This window comes from Elephantulus edwardii, unplaced genomic scaffold (assembly GCF_000299155.1).
Source record: "Elephantulus edwardii isolate Elephantulus edwardi_28Jun2011 unplaced genomic scaffold, EleEdw1.0 scaffold00267, whole genome shotgun sequence".
In the NCBI taxonomy this organism is placed as follows: domain Eukaryota; kingdom Metazoa; phylum Chordata; class Mammalia; order Macroscelidea; family Macroscelididae; genus Elephantulus; species Elephantulus edwardii.
This window is the reverse complement of record NW_006400017.1, coordinates 1,787,413-1,811,232: the sequence shown is the minus strand read 5'-3', so window position 1 is coordinate 1,811,232 and position 23,820 is coordinate 1,787,413. Positions and strand designations below refer to the sequence as shown.

The window sequence follows — 23,820 nt, the reverse complement described above, 5'->3', positions numbered from 1 at the left end:
TCTCTTTCCCCCTCTCTCACACACACACACGTACGTACACACACACACATACGTACACACACATACACATAAATTCTCAAAAAGAGGCTCATAAATAGATAAGAAGTCTGCTTGACAAGGAAGGAATTACCAAAGATGTCCACGCAGAAGGCTCTGAAGGGCTGTCTGCAACACCATGATTAAGAGGCCATATAAGCCTGAGGGTTTGTCAAAGGCCCATCATTCTTTGTCTCCACTATAAAAAAAAAGACAGGCAATTAGAAGTGCTGGGTGCAGGTGTGGCCGGGGGAAATGGTGCAACAGAGTCGTGGGCCAAAATGCAGTTTAATATTAAGTAACTGGATTCTGCCGAAGGACGAACCATTTTGTCTTCGTAGCAAAAATTTTTTCAGCTTGCCCCAGCATGAGGAGACAAGAAGGGTCTCCTATAGTCTCAATTCAACCCCCCTCAAGTCTCCCCAGGGTCACCATGCCTCTATGGGTGTGCTGTCCCCTGTCCTACCCCCCACGACCCCTTAGGCTTGAAAATGTCCTGGGACATCAGGAGGGGATATCACAGAGAATGGGGATGAGATGACTGAGTAAGACCTAGGGATACATCAGGGCACTGAGCTGGCCAATGGAGTTAGCTTGAGGTGAGAGCACATGAGGTGAGACCTAGCCCATCCCCAAGAGGGGACAGCTGCTGGAAAACTTGACACCAACAACAGTCGAAAAAGCCTGTGGACAGAGTCCTTGGCCTTCAAATTATGCCCTCATGGGTTCTTCATGTTGTTTCTGAGTCATAATTGAGCCCATGGTTGCAGAGACACCTCTTTCCAGGCCTATCTCCCGGGGCAGGGCTGCCTACTCCCATCCTCCCCACCAGTGTCAGGGGCTCCAGTTTAAGTGAGTCTCTCTGACCGCCAAGGAGCTCCTTCCTTACGGCTCCTGCACATCATAATGGCTGACTCTGTAGTCCTCTTCTCTGAATTCCAACATCTTCTCTGCCCTTCTAGGTCTTTCCCAGCACATCTGGATGACCCATTAAAGCACTGATCCTGAACCTACCAAAAAGTAATTCTCTGTGCCACCAAGTTTCAGGTGAACCCACAAGGCAGTCCTGCAGACAAAAGGACTACTATGTTTCTAGCAATAGTACAATCAAGACACCCTGCTCCAAATCACTGGCAAGAAGAGAGATGCAAATAAAAACCACAATGAGATACCATCTCACTCCAGTAGCAGTGGCAAAGTTTAACAGGAAAGCAAGTAATATGTGTTGGAAAGGATGTGGAGAGATAGGAACTCTTAAACATTGTTGGTATGATTGCAAAATGGTGAAACCACTCTGGAAGGCAGTTTGGTGCTTTATCATAAAGCTGAATATAGAAATTCCATATGATCCAGCTATTCCACTGCTGGGAATATACCCCCGAGAAAACGATAACTGAGGCACAAATGGAGATTTGTACACCAGTGTTTACAGGAATGTTATTCATCACTGCAAGAACATGGAAATAGCCCAAATATCCAATGACAACCAATTATATTGAAAGATTATGATGTATTATGGCATATGCAGCAAGCAGCAGCAATGATTTTGTAAATCATTACCTGACTTGAGAGGGACTGGAGAGCATTATGTTGAGTGAACTAACCCAGTCCCATAAGGACAAATACTGTATAAAACCATCATTGTAGAATGAGTATGAGGGTCCAAGGCGGGAGGGAGGAGCAGAAGGGTGAGGATAGAGGGTTGTTAACCGTACAGTCATACAATTTGATGGGCAGAGGGAGGGGTTGGTAAAGGAAATTGGAAGATCAGGTGTGAAAAACAATGCATATGAACTTTTTAAGTAAACTAATATAGCTTGCCTCTGGAAACCCTATGATCCTGGAGAAAGGATGAAAGTTATCCAAGTGTCCAAGTCTTCTCGTTCATAGGGTCGCTATGAGTTGCCTATGACTCGATGGCACTTAACAACACAACAGCAGTATAAAATAAAAATTTTCTTTGAAAGAAAAGAAAAAAATCCTGTGGAGCAGATCCACTGTGTAACACATGGTGTGACTACGAGTCAAAATGGCTCAATAGCAACATGGTTTGTGTTCCTCCAAGACCAACACACACACACACACACACACACACACACACACACACACACACAAACCCAGTTGCTCTCACATGGATTCCAACTCATGCTGATCTCATGTGCATCAGAGAGGAACCATGCTCCATTGAGTTTCCAATGAATGATATTTCAAAATATTGCCAGGCCTTTATTCTGAGGCACCTGAGGGGGGATTTGAACCTTCAAACCTGCTCACTTAGTAGCTGAGTGTGTTAACCATTTATCCCACACAGGAATTCTTTCCTCCAAGGTGGGGAGACCTTACAGTCAAACCTTCTAGTGCAGCAAAGAAAGGAAAGGAAAAAGGGAATGCTCCTGTTTTTAAATATGTTACCAGGAGGAGGTGCCAGCTCCGAGGGTCTAGTCTGTAGGAAGCTGCATAGCGGATCTGTCAGAGGAAAATGGGCAGTCTCCTTCCCTGCAATTTAACAGCCTCTGGAAACCTGCTGGATGGTCAGCTGTGGGCTGATTTCAGTTTAATAGCAGTGAGTGAGTGAATGAGTGAGTGAGTGAGTGAGTGAGTGAGTGAGTGAGTGACTCTTGATGCTGGAGAGAGCTTCACTCTGGAAGCCCAGGGGTGATGAAAGTGAATGGGCAGGAAAAGAAATGCAATAACTGTGTGTCCTGCAAGGAGACAAGACACTTTAATAAGGTTTTAACGATGCAAATGCTGTTTATTGGTTTTCAAATTTTAGAGACAATATTATGCACAAAGCATGGGAGACTTAGTATTGGTTACAGAGCTGAACCTAGATGTGGCCATGGGGGAAGATGGAACGGTAGGGGACAGGGACTTCAGGTGAGAGGAGGGGCTGGAGGAAGCGCCCTCCCCACTTCCCTGGGAGAGGACCCTAGTCAATGGAATGCCACTGAGCGTTCTAGGTAAAGCCCACAAGATAGTGGAACAAAGACCCAAAAAAAAGACTATTCAAAATCATCAGAGGAAAAGGCTAAAGAAGCATCCACCTAGGAAATCCTTACCACATCATTAGCTTACCACAATAACATTTCTAAAAGATCCCCTCTCCTTCTCTGGGCTAAAGTATGGGACCCAATGGGCGACTTCACTTTTCATAAAAAGCTTCAGAGTTTACTATGCGCATATACGACTTTGTTTGATTTAAATAAATTTTAAATTTTAAAAAGTGACATTAAAAATCCTGGTCAATGGACCCAGAAATGGCCAGGCCATCTGCTTCCTACCCCAGTGCAGCTGGCGGCCACTGGGCTGAAACCCTCAGACGGAGGGAAGATGCCCAAAGCCTCGCGGGCCAACAGCTGCCACACGGACTGGGAGGACCAGGTGGCCTGGCCGTGGCCCTGCGCCTCCCCAGCGTCCCCGCCTCCACGCTCTCGCCCCCCCAGCACCACGCCCTCCCCGCTCCCCGCTTCCTCCCAGCCCCGTACCCCCTCCCGGGGCCCCTGCCGGCGCTCTAGGCGAGCATGTTCCGACAGCGCTGGCGCTCCTCCTCGCGCTTCTCCTCCATGCGCCTCTCCAGCAGCCTCAGCTCCCTGCGCACTGCCTTCTGCATGGAGGGCTCCAGCTCCAGCACTTTCTGGAGGTCTGCCTTGGCCTCCTCCTCGTTCCACACCTCCGCGTGAGCCCGGGCCCGCACGTAGTAGGCCTTCACTATGCCTGCGGGAAGGATGGGGCAGGAGCACCAGCTCAGCGCCGCAGGCAGCCAACCCCCTCCTGCCTGGGATTTAGCAGCTTACAGAACACGCAACCCTGGAAATGACGGGGCAGGCAGATCCTTAACCTCTCTGTGCCCGTTTCCTCAGTTGTAAAATGGATGTGATAATAATCATCAAAACGTCATTGCCGTGGAGTGCTGACTTACACCTGATCCTCCAAGCTGGTTTTCAGAGGCTGTAAATCGCACTGGAGGAGACTGCTCATCTTTCTCCTCCGCCTAGGGTATTCGAACCACCAGGCAGGAACCACCTTCGCCTGATCGGGTTAACAGCGCGACTCCCTACTTATTTTTCCTTTAGGGGGAAAAAAAATCACCTCATTGTGCTAGAATCCAGATCGACTTATAGCTGACTCTGAGGTTTCCGAAGTTGTTACTTGCACGGGAGGAGAGTGTACACCCTTCTCCTATAGAGCTGCTGGTGGATTTGAACCACCAAAGATGCACAGACTATGCCTAAATCTTATATTCTTCAGGCTCTCCCTTTCCTCGTTGGGTTCAGGTAATTTATGCAGAGAGGACAGCGTTCCTGGCCCATAGTAAGTACTCTGTATGCTTTGTTGTTGTTGTTAATGTTAAGTATCTTTGAGTCAGAACTCAGAACTGACTCCCCACCGGCAGCACAATGTTATTAAAGGACCATCTCGAGAAATGTCCTATCTGCAGCCACCTATGTACAATTCTGTTGAATACTGTTCTCAGCTGAGTCTCCTTTTTCCAAAAGGCCTGTTGGTGGCATCACAGAATTGTACATTTGCTGTCCTGTGTATTATCCCAAAACACATGAAAATAAAAACCCCAAAACCAGACCCGTTGCCATAGAGTCTGAATATCTTCACCGAGGGAGCTCTGGTGACCTTAGTGACATGGAGTTGCACCGTCAACCTAAAGGTAAGAAGTTGGAATCCACCAGCTGCTCAGTGGAAGAAAGCCAGGCGCTCTCTTCCTGTGTGATTTACAGCCTCAGAAAACCAGCTGGAGGATCAACTGTGTATTCAGACTCCATGGCACATAGCAACAACAACAACAACTCTTCAACTAGGAGACTCTTTCTCACATGGTGCCTGTTAAGTTTGAACCTCTGGCTTTTCGGTTTGAGGCCTGACAAGTAAAGCACAATCCCCCCAGGCTCATTGCTAACATAAAATACCTCCTAAACAAATAAAGCTATCAAGCAACTGTGAGGTAAGATACACTTGAAAACCTTACTGGGAGGAGACTCGATTTGGTGCTTTGCCAGGAACAGAAGACAACTCTTTGCAGGGGACTATGATCTTCGTAATTGTTTGCTATGTGTCAGAAAGCTGGACAGTGACTAAGGGGGATAGAAGGAGAATTGATGCCTTTGAGCCATGGTGCTGGAGAAGAGTATTAACTATACCAAGTACTGCTAAGAGAACAAACAGGTTCAACCTAGAGAGGGTGAAACCAGGCTGCTCCTTGGAGGCTTTCTGACATACATTAGGCATGTTGCAGGGAGAGACCTTGAAGAAGGACATCATGCTTGGGAGGGTGGAGGGACAGTGCAAAAGAAACAGTGAGGTTGGCACAGGATAGAGCAGGGTTCAGAGCTGTTGTACATAGGGTCGCTATGAGTTGCAAGTGACTCAAGGCACATAACAACAAACATGTGGCTGTGGGTGATCCCCTAGCCCAGCCCCAGGCCCAGCCCCACCTGGGTGTTGACGCAGGATGTCGCTCGTGTGCTCCAGCACCTCATAGTACTCCTCCTTCTTCAGCAGGCACTGGCAGTAGTTGAGGATCAGAGTGTTGATCATCTTCTCCAGCTTCAGCCACTGCACCTCCCAGGGCTTCTCCTGCCAAGGGGAGAAGGGGCAGCAGTGAGCTGAGGAGGGTGCCTGCCTCCCACCCCACCTTCACCGCGGGGGCAGCAGCCCAGACTCCACCGGTCAGCTGGTCTCTGACCTTGGTCTGCAGGTTCCTCAGGCAGACAATGGCTTCCTGGTACTTGGAGGAAGCTTCCTGGTAGCGTCCCAACTTGAAGAGTCGGTTGCCTTCTCCGTGCAGGATGGGTACAGCCTGCATCTTCTCCACGTTGCTGAGGTTCCATGTCTCCCTCTGGTACTCGCTCGGGGCTTCCACCTGATCCAAGAGCTAGAGGTCAGCGAGGCAGAGATCCAGGCCCGCGTCCTCGCAGAGAGCTGAGAGAGTGAGTCCCAGCAGGTCAGGCAGAAGCCAGGGCTCCATTCCCCCCGAGGGAGGCTGAGCAGAACCTTGCGTGCAAGTGGGATACACGTAAGGAGGAACCAGGTGAACGAACTTGATCTCAGGCACCCTAAACTGGGCCTCTACGAAGGAGCAAAGAGCCACTCTTCTTCGAGACACTTTACTTTCAAAATTTAAAAAAAAAGAATAAAAAAATTAGAATAACTTTTTTTAAATAAAAAAATTAGTGTAACATTATTCTAAAAAGGCACTTTATCGCCATCTGCTGGAAAACTATTATTATAACAGACCAAATACACGAGGTCTGGTGTCAGTAAGGCAATCTACCACTCTGTCAATTCTTCTACTGTCTGTGTGTCCAGCTTGGGTGGCCTCCGTGTTATGTTGTGCCTGGAAACTATGCCAGTGGTAATTCACACACCAGTTGAGTTGTCCATGGTAGGCAAGTTTCAGCAGAGTTTCCAGACTAAGCCAAACTAGAAAGAAGACCTTGGCAATGCACTACAGAAAAAACTTGTCCAGGGGATGTCAGTTTAGAGACTAAGGTATGCCTGATCCAAGCCATGGTCTTCACAATTACTTGCTATGCTTAGAGAACTGGACAACGACTAAGGATGATAGAAGAAGAATCGATGCCTTTGAGTTGTGATGATGGAGAGGAGTATTGAACATACCATAGACCACCAAGAGAACAAAGAGGTCTGTCCTGGAGAGAGTGAAACCATGCTCCTGGGAGGCAAGGAGTTTGAAAGCTCCATCTCACATACTTTGGGCACATGGCCAGAAGGGACTGATCCTTGGAGAAGGCATCATGTTTGGAAGGGTGGAAAGACAGCGCAGGAAAGGAAGACCTCAGATGAGATGGATTGACATAGTGACCAGGATAATGGGAGTAGGTGTATCAGAGACAATGACATTGGCTCATGACAGAACAGGCTTCAGAGCTACCATAGGTAGGGTTGCTATGAGTTGCAAGTGACTCGATGGCACATAACAACAACAGTGGAAACTTTATGAATGGAGCTGGAACGTTAACTGTTATAGTGGCAGGAGATGAGCCCCTCAAATTAGAAGACATTAAAAATAAGACTGAACAAGTGGTGCCTCCTTGAAGTGGAGTCAGCCTAAGTGATGTAGATGGAGTAAGTCTTCAAGATTCCATGTCCTGACATACTGTGACTCCAAACGAGAAGAAGCAGCTACATTCATTTAGAATCAGAAAGTGATGGGAGCTCTGGTAGCCTAGTGGCAAGAAGCTGCACTGCAATCCCAGAGATGCACAGTTCAAATCCACCAGATGCTCTGCTGGAGGAGGGGGGACAATTTCCTCCTGTACCTGTCAGATCTGATTTGATGGTACATGCACAAAAAAGAATAAAAAAATTTAAAAAAAAAAGAATCAGAAAGTGAAATGTAGGAAGGATGAAAATGTTAAGTTGTCAAAAATAAAATGGAATTCCTCGAGAGCAGTGTCCCGAGGTACTAGTGAGGCACTGACAATCCAAAGGCAGAAGGTTCAAATCCACTGGCGGCTCCATGGGAGAAAGATGGTCACTCTCCTTTGTGTGACTTACAGCCTCTGAAACCTGCAGGAGGGTCAGTAGGTTGGCAAACCTAATAACAACCGGCCTGTAACTCAAAAAACCTAATGGTTATTGAATCAGAACTGACTCATAGCTCACCCTTCATCAGATTTTCAGAGTCTGTAAATTTCTCAGAGGGTAATCTTCTATCTTTCTCCTGCAGAGTAGTTGGTGGATTTGAACTGCACATCTTTGGGTTTGCAGCACAACTAGACTAGACTGCACAACAACTAGACTGCAACCCACTAGACTACCACAGCTCTATGCCTTTAAGGAAAACCAGCTAATGCAACCATTATTCAAATTTACACATCAAACACTAATGTCAAAGATGAGGAAATTGAAGATTTTTGCAACCTTCTGCAATCTGAGATTGATTAAATATGCAATCAAGATTCATTAATAATCACTCATGATTGAACTGTGAAAGTTGAAAATAAAGAAGAATCAGGCTCTTGACGATAGAAATGTCAGATATCATCCCATGACCAATGGTTGTAAGGATGTTTTGATCTGCTGTATTTAGGGTTACTATGAGTCAGAACTGGCTTGATGGCATCTAACAGTAGTTGGGTGAGGACATCATGCTGGAAAAGACAGAGGGTCAGTGGGAGAGGGGACCACCCTCAAGGAGATGTTTGACACAGTGACTGTAACAATGGGCTCACACGCAGCAGAGATCCTTAGCAAGGCACAGGATAGGGCAAGGTTCCCATCTGGAGTTCCTGGGTCATTGTAACTACATTGTAATTAACTTGACTGCACCTCTGGTGACTTAGTGGTGAGTTACTGCACTGCAATCTCAAAGGGGTGTGGTTCGAATCTACGCTGCTCTGAGGGAGAATGGGCCATCTCCTTCTGTGTGATTTACTGCCTCTGAAAAGCTGCTAGAGGGTCAGGTATGAGTCAGTTCTGACTTCATGGCACACAACAGCTATAAATAATGTGAATGAGTCTCCTTAGAGCTGATGCCTCTGTGCAGTGGACAGACTGCACAACTGTTCACCGAGGCCCGTTGTGGACAGTTTTCTTACATGTTAGTTTTCACCCATACAGCGCTCACGTTGAGCCTCCTTCTTTGCTTATCTGGTCTTGACCCTGACCCCTGACCCTCTTTCCCACCTCTCAGATACACCTTTCAGTCTCTCAGGAGTATGGACAGAAAGGGGTAAAGGGTTCCCTCCTATGACTGGATAATCAGGTTTTAACCCACAAAGTACAGGGATCGGGGGATGAGCTACAGTTCTTATTTTATTATTATTAATTCTTTTTAATGCAACATATATATTTTTTACAACATATTCTTTGCATTTAATTTTTCCCCATCCATTCATTGTTGCACATAGCTTAACTTCCAAAAACAAAATTGAAGCAGATAACCAATGGGCGTAAAAATGCCTCCAAAATGAAAATAAATCCCAATAGAATTTTGCCTTGGAAAAAGTGAACTTTGATTTTGTTATCACATTCCAGTTCTGTATTTTGTGAACCTTTTTTCTTATTTCCCAAAAAGGAACCAGGCAATGTCTGATAAGCTGATAAGCTCAGGACTTCCGACAATGCCTCCCCACTATCGCTGGTCCTGGGTCTCTCCCCTCCACCCCACCTGCCCCCGAGAGCTCACCCGCAACAGCTCAATCACGAAGATGAGGGGCTGCGGCTCCTTCTGCAGCTCATCCAGGTCCTCGTAGCCCAGCGTGTGGTAAGCAAACATGTTGGCCAGACCGCACGTGTGCACATGCCACTCCGTGGGGTCCTTGCCCTCAACCATCTGGCGCAGGCTCCGGGACAGGATCGGGTAGACCCCCGTGTGCTGTGGACAGAGACAGAGGGATCACTGGTGGTTATCTCCTGCTGCCCAGTCATGCCTGCCCCATGGCTGTGTCCAACATACCCATGCTAACTAACACAAACTGTGTGCTGGGTGAAGGGCATCCAGTAAGACTTTACACCTTACTATTTCCAACACGAGAGGCAGATGAGGAGATGAACGTCCAGAGGTTGAGTAACTTGCTCAAGGTCACACAGCTGCAGAGTTGAGATTCAAGCCTGGCTCAGAAGCCGTTCTTAGCCTCTGTGCCTTTTATTCTGCCTCTCCTCCTAATCCTGTGGCCGACTAGAAGTCATCTTCTAGGGGGACTGAGTTCACAAAGTCCATGAACAGTGGAAGGAGGAGGACTCTGGGGTCCTGGAGTCTGACCCGGCATCCTGACGGGGCCTCTGCTTGGCCATGAGGTCCGGGACCTCCATTGCGCCTGCCCAACAATAAGGCTGATAGACAGATTCTAGGAGATGATTCAGACACTGGTCTGGCCCAGCACAGCCTCCTCTAGCAGCTGGGCACTGTGGTTGTCACCGACAAACTGAAGGAGGACTGGGAATATCAGCGGCGTAGCCTCAGACAAGGCCTGCACTCTGTGGACCTCAGCTCCCCTGTGAGCTGGGACAACCTAGGGGTCTCTAAGACAGCTCTTCCTCAACTGATCCCCTCCATCCCCCCATGGGCTCCTACACCATAGAGGGAAGGGCAGGAAGGGATCCAGTGTTCCCCAAAGCCAGCAGTTGTGGGGGAGGAAGGGTAGTCGCCTCCTTGGCCCTCCTCACTGCCCCCTCACAACCAGGATTAGCTGAGGATGTCCTTCTCTTTCTTTGTGGAGGGGGTGACCAGATGGCAGTGACGCATGGTTGAGATTAACGCTGGAGTAAAGGAAGGATCAGCCTGTCTTCTGCCCTTGACACAGCAGTCTCAGCGCTGGGTGCCCCAGCTTCCACCCCGATGCCCAAGTCTGTCCCTTTGCTCTTCCCCATCGTGTGACAAAGCCCCACATATGGTCTTCTCTGTCTCACCCCAGCTTCAGTTGGGCCCCTTTCAGCACAGGGTGGACTGTCAGATGCTACTTCAGGCAAGTGCAGTCTCAAATCTGCCTCCAAGAGGAGAGGGATGTAAATCTGTGTGCTCTTGAGCTTTACCTTGTGCACTTTGGGTCGGGACAGTCACGGCCACGCAGAGGCCTCTGGGCAGCCAGCCTCCAGTCTTCAGGAATCACTCAGCCCACAGGGTTGTGACTAAGGTCTGGGACTCCAGGGTCATTGCATCTGGAGGGTCAAGCCTGGCCTGTCTGTCTAAGAAGTTGAACTTACAAATCAGACTGCTCTAGGTGTGGTCTGGATTGTTTTAGTTTGTTAAATTTGTTTCTTTTTAATTAGTTGCCAACTCTTGAAATACTAAGGGAGTCCACATGCTAATACAGATAGCTGGTTTATTTAAAAGACTCAGCCACACCGGGCTGATCTCAGCAGTTGTGACCCCACTGGATGGGTCAGGGCTTTCCAGCTCACCAGCATCCCTGGCCCAGGGTGGAATCAGAGTTTGCAGCTCCAGGCCTCAAAAGACTGAGCACCAGCAAAAATCCCACAGAGAGACCAATCATGAGGGGCAGAGAGAAATGCTCTTCCAGGTAAAACCACTTGGCTTCTGGCTGATCCCACCTTTCTAACTGAGAGGAAAGGAAGGGGCAGGACAAGGAAGCTCCTGGCCCTGCGGAGACCTCAAGTTCAAGGTAGTGCAGCTAGGACACCCTGGACAGAGCGTTCTGGGGAAATGAGGAGCAGTTATAGCTAGAGAAAGCCAGGTCGTTCAAAGTCCTGCGTCAAAGATTGTCCCACCGATTTCTTAGTCTTCCCAAAATTTAGGGTGTTTAATTGAAAGCTGTCCTTCAAAGGAAATGGGGCTGACTTAAACATGCCAAACTTCTTCTCACTTCCTGGATTTTTCTTTTTCTCACATGCAATTTCCTCTGCCTGGATGACAGTTCTCAGCCAAGTGAACTCCTACTCATCCTACAAAACCCAGTTCACTAATATTTTCTTAAAGAATATGCCCCTAATGCCCTGTAGCAATTAATTAGTCCTCTTTTTTTAAATTTTATTATTTGTGTGTGTGTGTACTGTCAAATCAGTTCTGACTGGTACAGGAGGAGATTGTTCCTCCTTCTCCCACAGAGCATCTGGTGGATTCAAACCACACACCTCTGGGATTATATAGTGCAGCTTCTTGCCACAAGGCCACCAAAGCTCACCTAATTAATCCTCTTTTATATCCCCAGAGCACTTTACCCTCAAGTAGTTATGTTGTAAAAAGAAGCTCTGAAGGCCTAGTGGATAAAGAGTTCCACAGTCAACTCAAAAAAGTGGAAGGTATAATCCACCAGCTACTCTTCAAAGAAAAATGAGCAATTGCCTGCCATGTGATTTACAGCTGCTGAAAACTTGCTGGAGAGTCAGCTATGAGTCAACTCAAGAGCAATTTAGTCAGTCAGTCAGTCAGTGTGTGTGTGTTTGGGGGGGGGGTAACTGGCTACCCTGCATTGTAGAACTGACACCTTTGAGCTGTGGTATTGGAGAAGAGCAGAAGAGCACTGAACATCCCATGGCCTTCAAAAAGAATGATATGTCTTGGAGAGGGTGTAGCCAAAGTGTTCTTTGGAGGCAAGAATGATGAGGCTTCACCTCACATACTTTGGACATGTTGCTAGGAGGGGCTATTCCTTGGAGAAGGATGTGATGCTGGGAAGGGTGGAGGGTCGGCAAAGGAGAGGATTGACACGATGATTGCCACAATAGGCTCTTGTGTGTCAGGAAGTGTGAGGATGACACACGATAGAACAGGCTCAGATCTTTTGTTCATTGGGTTGCTATGAGTCATACTAGACTAAACAGAACCTAACAACAAGATATCAATATCTATGTAACTGGGTGCTTAGTGATAGAAAACTGTATTATGAATGAGAAGTGGGTACGGGGAAGGTGGATTGATAGAAGATAAAGGGATAAAAGATGAAGGTGGAGGTAGTAAATGAGTCTGTAAGGGGGGTGGGGAGGTGGGAGGGTGGAGGGGTGAGTGTGTGTGTGTGTGTGTGTGTGTGTGTGTGTGTGTGTGTGTTCATGAGCTGTGACCTGTGGGCTGGAAGAAGATTTGGGGGAAACCAAATGCACCTATGATGTAAAAGGTACCAGCCCCTGAGATGGTCCATGCACTCATATGCCCATTGTTGCAGCTAAAAGAACAAAAAGAGGACAAGAAACCAAGAATCAGCCCCATATCACAGGACCACAATAGCTTGTGGGTCTGCAATCAACAAATCAATCAACCAATCAAGAATATATTGACAGCTTTCCATGTACTCTGCTCTCCTGTGCTGGCAAACACGCATCCTATGGAGTGCTTATTGGCAACTCTGACATGTCTAACATGTGGCCTCAATCTGAGTGCGTACAGGTGTAAATCAGCCCCTGGAAGACCTGCAGAACACAGTTCTACTCTGGTACATAGGCGGTCACAACGAGTCAGATCCAACATTACTGGGAACTTTTTTTGTGTAGATGTAAAGCCCCTCACTAAACCAACTAAAATAAGAAAAAGGCCAAATCTCTAAAACCTGGCCTTGATAAAAAGAATTTTTTTTAGAAAATTGAAAACATCAAGATAAAAGAAAACACAGAGGTTAGTAAAAAAAAAAAAGAACAGGTGTTCAACCAGCATATAAGTGAGAGAAGATAATTTATAATGTGTTGGTGGGACCCAATATTACAGCCTAGCTCTATTAAACCCTGTGGTGGCAAAACATGTTCTGGATAAGTAGTAAGGAATCCAGAGATCCCACTGAGATCTCACCTCTTAACTTGTTAGTGTGTGTACTGTGGAGTCAGAATCAACTCACAGCTGACCCTGCAGCAGGTTTTCAGAGGCAGTAAATCTCGTGGGAGGAGATTGCTCATCAAAACAGCAGCTATTGGATTCAAACCACATGCCTTTGGGATGGCAGTACTATGCTCCTTATTCCTCTCCTTCTCCGAGCCTTGCATTTCTCATGTAAATGAAGGGGTTGGTCTCTAGGATGATTTCCAAGTTCAAAATAACAACACCTACTTTTCAGTCACCATGTACTATGATTTGCCCTCACTCTCTTCATGCCGTGTAATTCCCCACAACAACCTCTAAAAGTGGAGTTTTATATGTTTATTTAGGTGCAGAAATAGAATGGCAGGGGCAAGAATAAACTCGTCCACAGTTGCAAAGCTAATAAAATGACAAACCAGAGCTCTGACCCAGGTCGTTCTCCTTCTCAAACTGCTCATTTAAAAGGTCAGTAACCCTGGAGGAAATGATGAATCTGGAGAGCCCCTACCACAGGCTACGAAAACTATTGAATGTAAGCTGAGAGGGAGCTTTTTAATGTATGTGCCAAGCTGTCAACACCAAAACTCACCGATCAATCTTAATATCACAAAACGAAAGCAAACAGACACAAGTGCTTCCCGATGGGGAGAGGACAGCACCATCTGTGACACATTTGAAGGGGGAGCACTAAATAAAATCATATCAAACTTCTCTAGACCAGACTTTCAATTGGTAGGAAGTGAGGGGTACAGAGGAGCATATTAGACAGTTCTAGGACAGAGCTGTCAACAAAATCAGAATGAGAGAACTTTCTACAAGTCAAATGGCCAGATTTCTTCACCAAATTCATGTTTGCTGAAAAAAACAAGGAGTGGGGAGAAAAATCAATAGACAAGAATAGACTTGAGCGGCATCCTATCAAGAAAATGCTGGCACACTAACCCTATCTCCCAGTCATCCCACCCACAAGGGGGCAAAAGACAGCCCCCAGTCCAGAGTAATCTCTACGGCCAGATGGGGACTGGATGGCTGCGATCCATGGGAATTTTATTGGCTGATTTATGGAACTGGCTCACCAGGCGCTTCTTCCTGGTCTGCTGAAGTTTGAAACCTGCTTAAGATCACAGCAGCATGCAAATGAACATTGACAGATGAGTGGTGACTAAGTACGAGGTGGATTGGCCAGGAATTAGACCTCAGAATCTAATAATACCGCGTTACTAAGAAAGACTGTGATGTGAGCGGACCCACTCTTAGGGAACACAGTGTCTCTGGGGAGACACGGCCACTGTGCCATCTCAGGGGTCTGCTCCTTCCAGTGAGCCCATCTGCACAGTTAGAATGACAGAGAGATGGTGCAACCACTGTGGAAGGCAGTATGGTGCTTTCTAAAAAAAGTTGCAAATAGAGATACCATTTGACCCAGCAATTCCGCTACTGAAAATATACCCCACCAAAGAGACCATAACTGACATCCAAGCAGATATATGCACATCCATGTTTATCGCAGCTCTGTTCACAATAGCAAGGAGTTGGAAACAACCAAAGCGCCCATCAACAAACGAATGGATAGAAAAGCTGCCGTATATTCACACAATGGAATACTATGCTGTATTGAAAAACAAAAAATTCATGCAGGATTATTCAAAATCGGTGACTCTGGAGGACATTATGCTGAGTGAAGTATCTCAGGCAAAAAGGACAAATATTGCATGGTGCCACTGCTATAAAACAGGACTGACATCGGAGTTGGGGGGAGACTGAGAAAGATGGGATAAATGATGTGTACTGCATTGGAACAGATGAGGGAGAAAATTGTTTAATAGGGATATGTGATTGGGTATTTTTGTCATGACAGGAATCCAGAGCGAAGGTTGCATAGTGGAGCGGGCCTGGGGGGAGGGACTGTAAAACAATGAAAGAATTTTTCGTTTACTTTTCCAAGAGGGTAGTATACTGGGGGGAGGTTTGGGAGGGGAGAAAAGTGTGACAATGAATGAATGGAAATACAAATAATAATAATATCGGTAATAATGCTACATAATAAAATTTAAAAAAAAAAAAAGAATGGCAGAGAGAGTGGACACCAGGTTGATCTTACAGTGTTCTTTCACCCACAGCGTTTCTGAAACAAAGCCCCACTGGGAATTTCCTTGCAGACAGCAAGCAGAGCTGCCGGTGCCCCCGGCCTACTTACGATGGTGTCACACCAGAACTCGGCCACCTCGCCGATCCGCATGGATGTCAGCAGGATCTCCCAGACCTCCAGCTTGAACATGTTCCCGATGATGATGTGCATGGGCTGGCCCACTCGCTTGCTGTCGTCGATCACCGTCCGCTCCTCGTCACATTTTGTGGTGCGAAAGTGAAAGGTCACCTGGTCAACCAAGACATCGGACCCTGCTCGTGACACAAACCCCAGGGGCCACCAGGTGGTCCTCAGGGTCAGCTCCCCAACTCTGATCACATGCCCGGACCCCTGAAACATCCTCATCCTGCTTGTAATCCAACTCAGGACAAACTCTCTCAGACTCATGACCATCAACTAGAACCAGCTCATAACTGCCTTTATAAGAGGTTTTTATCACCTTGATAACAGGTTTTCTGAGGCTGCAGATCACAGAGGAGGTAACTGATTGTCTTTCTCCCTCAGAAAGGCACTCTTTTAGGTTAGCATAGGAGCGGCCTGGAGGTTATGTGACCTGAGTTCTCCACCTCAGGACAAGGAGCCCACTTTGTCCTCTAACACCCCCCCTCCCATCCTTGCTAGCTCTGAGCGTCAGGAACACATAACAAGTCCTGGTTCCGAGGCCACGCGGAACCCCACAGAGGTTTGTGGACAAACACCCTGACCCCTAAGGGCTTTTCCTTCTCTAGAAATTTCCAAGACGCCCCTCTGCTCGTCCCACATTAATGCTTTTCTGCAAAGCACCAGGAATGCTAGTAAGTAGTAGGCCCAGCTCCGTGTTCTCAAATGCTCAGGAGGGACCATTCCATGGGCCATCTGCTTGACTGGTTTTTGGCCAAACTGAGGGGCCGCTTATTGTGTTAGGAAGCTTAGAGGCACCCCCTGCTTACCCGGGATCCAGTGATGAGGTTCGGGAGATCCCCGGTGCCCCCGTGCAGAATAGTCTTCTTCACCCCTTCCACGTTCAGGAGCAGCGTGGAGTCCATGGCTGGGCCCTGGGAGTCTCCTCAACCTGCCGCTGCCCTGCCGGATAATCACCCAGAAATTCCCGCTGAGACGAGCAGGGATTTCCTCAGTAGGTCAGGTGGGGGCGGTTTAAGGCTGCTCCTCAGGACACTCTGGGCCACATGGCCTTCTGTCCCCCCACTGCATGCGGGGAGCACCTCCTTTAAGCCCAGGCGTGTGATTTGTAAGTCCCCAAGAAGGGAGGTGATCAATCAGCCTTTCTTGAAAGGGAGGGAAGACTACCAAGGGGAGTTACCCTATCTGGACCCCAGAGCTGACCCAGACTCAGGTCCCTGGGGACCCCAGGCCTGGGCCCTGATGCCTTGGGGGTCTCTATCATCCCCCTTTCCTTCTGTCCTCCTCTAACCCCAAAATCTGTCCAGGAAGCTCTGAAGGAGAACGGGTAGGTTTCTAGCTGAGTGGATACTAAAATAGGGAGCAAGAGATAAATGGCAGAATTACGGGGAGATGGGGAACCCTCCCCGGTCCCACTCCTGCTTTCCTGCAAAGCACAGGGCATTGGGGCTATGTCCTCCACACTGGGCTGCTATTTGTCCTGGACCTTAAAACACAAAATCATTGCTTTCTAATTGGTTCCAACTCATAGTGACCCTGAGTGACAGCTCAGAACTGCTCCATGGGGATTCCAAGGCCGTGAATCATTATTAAGGCGGATTGTCCTGTCTCTCTCCCACTAAGAGGCTGGGAAGTTCAAACTGCTCACGTTTCAGTTAGCAATTGAGTGTTTCGCCACTGCATCACCAAGGTACTTTGCCTAAAACCTCAATCCAGCTCATCTGGCTTCAGAAACCCTCCCTCCCGCTGATCTAAAGGTGAAGAGCAATGTGACGGGTTTGTGTTTAACGCCACCTGGTGGTCATCAAGCAGTGAGACGCGTGATCTGTTCACAGCGTCGCCTTCCGCTCCCCAGAGTTCTGAGGGTGATGGAGAATTCTGATCACCACAAAACCCATTCATTCTTTTTTCCTACCAGTGGAGGCACACAGGTTCCTGTGGTGGGGGAAGGCCAGAAACACCGAACTAGGAGTTAGACTCTCTCACCTCTTATATACCTGGTCTTGGGTTTCTCCCATACGCCGTGGTTCTGTTTTCTCCTTTCAAGACCTAAAAATTGAATCCACAATCAGTGCTCTTGGCACCACCACTCAGGAAATCAAAAGACAAATTGCAGTGGGGGAAAATCTATATTCAAGGACCTCTACAGAGTGCTAACGAGCAAGGATGTTAGTCTCAAGACTAAGGTGTGGCAAATTCAGGCCATGGTCTTCTGAATTGCTTGCTATGCATCTGAGAGCTGGACAATAACTAAGGATGACAGAAGAATCAATGTTGTTGAGTTATGGTGCTGGAGAAGAGTATTGAGCATACCACGGACCACTAAGATAACAAGTCTGTCCTGGAGAGGGTGAAACTAGGATGCTCCTTGGAGGCAAGGATTTTGAAACTCTACCTCACATACCTTGGGGCATGTTGCCAGGAGGAACCAGTCCTTGGAGAAGGACATCATGCTTGGAAGAGTGAAGGGTCAGCAAGAAGAGGAAGACCCTGAACGAGATGGATTGACACAGTGACTGTAGCAACAGGGGCAGATGTTTCAGAGACAGATTGGCTCAGGATAGAGCAATGTTCCGAGTAACTGTTCATAGGGTTGCTATGAGTCATAGTTGACTGGATGCCACATAAAATAGCCTTCCCTTCCTAGGGACCCTGGTGGTTGAGAGCGAGGCTGCTAACTGAAGGATTAGATGTTCGAATCCACCAGCCATTCCACAGAAGAAAGAGTTGATGGTCTGTTTCCTAACGATTTACAGCCTTGGGAATTGCTAGAGGCAAGATTCCTATGAGTCATTTAAAGTCAGAATCCATTCCATGGCAGTGGGTTTGAGGGGTTTTTTTTGTTTAATCACTCTTTCCGAAGATTTGTGAGATTTCTCTTAGACAGAGTATGGGGGCCCCAAAACCCAGCACCCCTGGAAGTGTTGACATGGTTATGGACATAGACGATGCCATGCTTGACCCAACTAGTCTGCGTCCACAGGCCTGGCCTGGTCAGCCAAACCTAGCCACCTCCAGGAAGCCCTCCAGGAGTGCTCAGGCCTCACAATCCAGTCTACACGCTTCAGTGAAGACAGGGGTGGAGGGAATAGAGGCTTCCCCTCTTCTGATGCACTTTTTCTCCAGCTACACAGCTTTAGAGGGAGACTCATCAATAACCTGCTAACGCAAATGCAAATGACACAACCTTGCTTGCTGAAAGTGAGGAGGACTTGAAGCACTTGTTGCAGAAGATCAAGGAATGCAGCCTTCAGTATGGATTGCATCTCAATATCAAGAAAACAAAGATTCTTACCACTGTATTGATAGGCAGTGTCATGATGGACAGAGAGGAGATTGAAACTGTCAACAACTTCATCTTGCTTAGATCCATAATTAACACCCTTGATACCAGCAGTTAGGAAAGAAAATGCATTATGACTGGGAAAACTTGCAGTTAGGGACCTTTCCGAATTATTGAGGAGTAATGATGTCAGTTTGAGGACTAAGGTGCATCTGATTCAGGCCATGGTCTTTCTGACCTACTAACTATGCATCTGAGACCTGGACAATGAATAAGGATGACAGAAAAAGAATCAACACCTTTGAGCTGTGGTGTTGGAGAAAAGCACTGAAAATCCCATGGATGGCCAAGAGAATGAATGGCTATGTCTTGGAGAGGGTGCAGTCAAAGTGCTCTTTGGAGGCAAGAATGATAAGGCTTCGTTTCACATACTTTGGACATACTGCTAGGAGGTGCAATTCCTTGGAGAAGGACATAATGTTGGCGAAGGAAAGGAAGACCCTCAACCAGGTGGATTGACAAGGTGACTGCTGCAGTGGGCTGTTGTGTGTCAGGAAGTGTGAGGATGCTGCAAGACAGGCCGAGGTTCGGATCTTTTGTTCATAGGGTCACTATGAGTCATACTTGATGGCAACTAAAAACAACAACACAGCAATCTAGAGAGGACTGCATATGGAGAAGGTAAAGCAAACACGCAGATGGTTGGTTAAACAATAAAGACAGATAAGAAGAATGTCCATAAAAGTCAAGGTGGGGTCACCTGTGGAGATGAGGCAAAACAGGTAGGAGGAAGCTGCTGCTGGGGACCTGGCAACGCTGTTTCTTGGCCTGGGTAGTCATTACAGGGCGATTTGCTTTATTAGTATACTACGTTGGACATGTTGCAAGGCAGGATCAGTCCTTGGAGAGGGATGTCATGCTTTGGAGAGTGGATAGCACAGGAGAGGGAGACCCCCAATGAGATGGATTGATTCCGTCACTGGGGTAATGGGGGTAGGTGTGTCAGAGAAAATCAGGGTTTAAGGCTGTAGTACATAGGGTCGTTATGAGTGTCAAGCGACTTGACAGTACATAACAACAACATATTACGTTCTTTTTTTGAATGCTGCAATTCACAATCAAAGAAGGTTTAATTATGTCTCTCACTGATGGGGTGAATTCTCTAGATATCAGTTATAAAACTATGGTTATATAGTTATAAAAATGATAGCAGTTTTCTCTAGCCTGCAAAACTAGTTACTTTGCCTTAGAATTCTTTTTTCCCCTTTCTTTAGTCATGGAAAGTAGTTTAAGCTGTCTGTTTAACAGGAGAAGAAATGCACCTTTCCAAGATTAGCATTTATCTCTTTGAAGCTGTTTCTCCCAGTCGTATGTAAATTGTACCTTAATCTGCCTGTTTACCAAGAAGGGAAATGTGTCTTTCCTGGATTAGCATTTATCTTTTCAAACATATTTTATAACTTGCCTGTTGATTAGGAACTGTATATGAACTGCTCTTTTCAAAATGTAGAAATTCTATATCTTTAATTAACAAAAGTCTAACCCAAGTATAAACACTTCCTGACCACTCTCAGACGGGAAGGCAGTCTCTGAGAAGTATCTCACTGCTTTCTCCCAAATCTGTAATAATGTGCTTATGGATATTGTAATCCGTCTGTCTTATTGGCAATTGACAACAGAAAGAACCCCTTGCGTTCAGTAACATCACTGTAAATCAACTGTTTCCCATTGTACTGGCTGCTTCCCATGGATTCTAACTCAGAGGAACACCCTCTAAAACAGCAGAACTGCCCCATAGAGTTCCCAAGGCTCTCTGTATGGAAGCAGACTGCCACATCGTTCCCCTGCAGAGCTGCCAGTAGGTTCAAACCACTAACCTTTTGGTTCACGGACTAATGCTCAACAACTGAGCCACAAGAAAAGTGGTGGCTTTTCCCATAAAAAAAGTCAAAAGGCACATCTGGGTGTACAAAGGTACGTAGGAGGTAAAGCTAAGAGGATATAGCTCGGAGGCTGTGGGTTACTGATGAAAGAATGAGGGGCCACAGCAACCTCTCAGGCTTCTCCAGATCTGATTAAGGTGCAACACTAGTAAATCATGTCTCCTCTTCAATTTTAACAAAACCTGTGCCCTGCATAAATTCCAAACTTCTCTACACACAGATTTGACCCCTCTCTCTTGCCCCTTTCCCCTCCCCTCAGCCCTGTCCTCTCTATTGTGTTCAACCAGGCCCAACTTCTCTGAGCCCTAGAACTTAGCAATGCCCACCTTGCAAATTACACTCTCCGTGGGCTTCCTTTCCCCTGCTTTGTCATTCCTCTAACTCCTACCTTGACCTCCAGCTCAGTACAGTTCCCTGTCTGTCCTCCACCCTCACACCTTCCCCTAGCCTCTAGCACTGCTCCCTCAAAGCCCTTAGCACCCCAGTAATTGCTAACAATTTGTTTAGTGTCTGCTTCTTGCACGATATTCATGACATCATGTAAACTGGTGAGAGCTTTGATTGACAGGGAGCCTCCAGAGGCCGGGCAGGGCTAGCGATACTTTTTCCTCCTTCCCAATAGTCTGCATTACAGATGAACCCCCAGAACAGCCGCTGCTGTGAGCAATGAACTGTGTTTTCTTCTCGAAAGGAGCTGGGACTTCCGCATCTCCTTCTGCGTCAGCCTGCCTTATCTCAGTACATTCCTCCAGGAGCAAGCCAAGGCGGTGGGAGGAGCTTTCTCATTCAGAAGACAAGGTTTCTTCCTCTTTCTCTAGTTTCCATGGAGACTGTGCCTAGTTATCCTGCCCTGCAAGTTAGGTTTCCCATAGAGAAGAGGGTGCAAAGCTTTAGGCAGGAAGGGCCCTTTTCATGCATTCATTCATTCTGGATATTTAATGAGGCAACCAACTCCCTCTGGGAGCAAATGGCTTGTACTCAACTGCTAATCTGAAGGCTAAAGGCTGGTGGTTCAAATCTATCCCATGGTGCTGAGAAGGAAAGACCTGACTCTCTGTCATCATAAAAACTCCACCCACATGGAGTAAACCGCATGGAGCACGGGTCTCCTCTAATGCACATGAAGTGGTCATGAGTCAGAATTAACTCAAAGGCAACAGGTTTGGAGTTTTGTTTGTTTTAGCTGATTTAATGAGATTAGGTGACCCAAGGTTATATAGATTTAAGATACAATTAGCCCAGGGTTCTAAGTTCCAGCTTTGATATTTACTAGCTGGTTATCCAGTCTTCCCACTATATCAAATACATTCACTCAGAGAGGGTGTAAGGCTGAGGAGAGCTGCCCTATAGGACCCCTGGAGGCCTAGTGGTAAAGAACTGCGCTGCCAACACAAAGGCAGGTGGTTTGAATCCCCCGGCTATTCTGCAGGAGAAAAATAGACAATCTCCTCCTGTGTGATTTACAGCCTCTGAAAACCCGCTGGAGGGTCAGCTAGGAGTGGGATCTAATTCAATGGCACAGAACTACATAATGGCACCCCCAATAGGACCCTCAAGGTGATAATAGTGATAATAATGCAGCCATTTCTTTCTCCTTTGGAGTGTCAGGTAGCTTCAAACTGCTGTCCTTTTGTTTAGCAGTGGAGTGCTTAATGACTGCACCACCAGGGCTCCCCTGCGGTAATCCTCTCATCTATAAAATTGAAATAAGAATAGTGTCAGCCTCACAGAGTTACCATGAGGACGGAGGGAGAATTAAAGGAGGTGAATACAGTGGCCACATACATGCCCAATATGTGGTGGCAACTCAGAGGACACGCCAGAGAGGTGGTGGTGGTGCAGAGGTGGAAGTGCTCCCCTTCACCCAGCACCACACCATCTGTCAGTCAGCAGAGACTCATGTATTGCTCTAAGACTCGACAAGTTTCCAGGGGGAGATAGGACTAGGAAGAAAGGCCTGGCAATCTACTACAGAAAATCAATGAAGCCCTGCGGATCACAATGATCTGATCTGCAGTCAGTCATGGAGATAGCACAAGGTTAAGCAGCATCTCCTTGTGCACTGGGTCACTATGAGCCTGGAGCCAGCTGACTGGCAGCTAACCCCAACAACATCCCCAGTGCTGGGATAGGCACTGGGGAGGCCATTATGACTAGGCAATGTGGCTCAAGAGATTCTGATCCCAACAGTTTCACCTTCATTGAGTTCTTTGCCCACTTTGAAGATGATTTTCTTAGAAACAACTGTTTCTTTTCCCCTTCATATTTCAGTGGTAAATGAAATGTATGCCTTCCAAATAAACACAAGCCCAGCTGGCGTGAACAGGACCAGGAGTACGTGGCTGTGGTCACTGTGCGGCGAAGGCATCGAAGGCATCTCCCGGCCTCAGGGCTCATCTCCCAGCCCTCCACCATACAAGGTTCTGCTGAGATCCACGATGTTTCCATTGGCTGATTTATGGAAAGTGATCGCCTGGCCTCCTCTCTTCTATCTGCTTTCATTCAAAAAACAGGTCGGTTCTCGAAAACAGTGTATTCAAATATTGTAGATAAACTAGTATAAAAAAATAAACAATTCTTGGCAAAAAACTCAGCTGCGGAGAGCAAAGCAAACCAGTAAACCATGGGAGTGTTTGTCAAGCCTCATATTACAACTCCCTCAGCCAGTTCTGGTGGCCAAGGGGGGTAAGAGATTGCACTGCCAATCCAAAGGCAGCCAGTTCAAATTCACCAGCTGCTCCTGGGGAGAAAGATGGGCAATTTCCTCCTATGAGATTTACAGTATGAAAACCTACTGGAAGGTGAGCTATGAGTGAGTCCTGACTCAAACGCAATGAACAGCAACATACTCACTCACTGTCGCAAAATTGATTCTGATTCTCCATAGCAGGGTTCAGAGGTCATAAATCTTAATAGGAAAAGATTGCCCACCTTTCCACTTTGGAGCAGCTGGTGGATATGAACTGCGGGAGATGAATGGCCTTTCTGTTAGCAATGCAACCAGATCTCTTTGAATAACCTCTTTGAGAGTCATTAAATTCTGTGAGTTATTAAAATAATTTAATTA

The 23,820-nt window shown here is 47.0% G+C and overlaps 1 protein-coding gene across 6 annotated transcripts; it reads right to left on the bottom strand.

The window, feature by feature from the left end:
- Positions 1 to 3,528: 3,528 nt before the first annotated feature.
- Positions 3,529 to 16,432, bottom strand: AIPL1 (aryl hydrocarbon receptor interacting protein-like 1). 6 transcript variants are annotated; one of them, XM_006899776.1, is made up of 6 exons: positions 16,337 to 16,432; positions 15,456 to 15,635; positions 9,203 to 9,391; positions 5,735 to 5,911; positions 5,484 to 5,553; positions 3,529 to 3,750 (listed from the first exon to the last, which is right to left on the bottom strand). In XM_006899776.1, exons 1-6 carry the CDS (start codon positions 16,430 to 16,432, stop codon positions 3,548 to 3,550), a joined length of 915 nt encoding a protein of 304 aa, XP_006899838.1. In that variant the 3' UTR covers positions 3,529 to 3,547. The 6 variants fall into 6 exon arrangements, with proteins under 6 accessions (XP_006899838.1, XP_006899836.1, XP_006899837.1 ...); XM_006899774.1 differs by having other exon boundaries at positions 3,548 to 3,750; positions 5,484 to 5,625; XM_006899775.1 differs by having other exon boundaries at positions 3,548 to 3,750; positions 5,484 to 5,625; positions 15,456 to 15,599.
- Between the last annotated feature and the right edge of the window lie 7,388 nt (positions 16,433 to 23,820).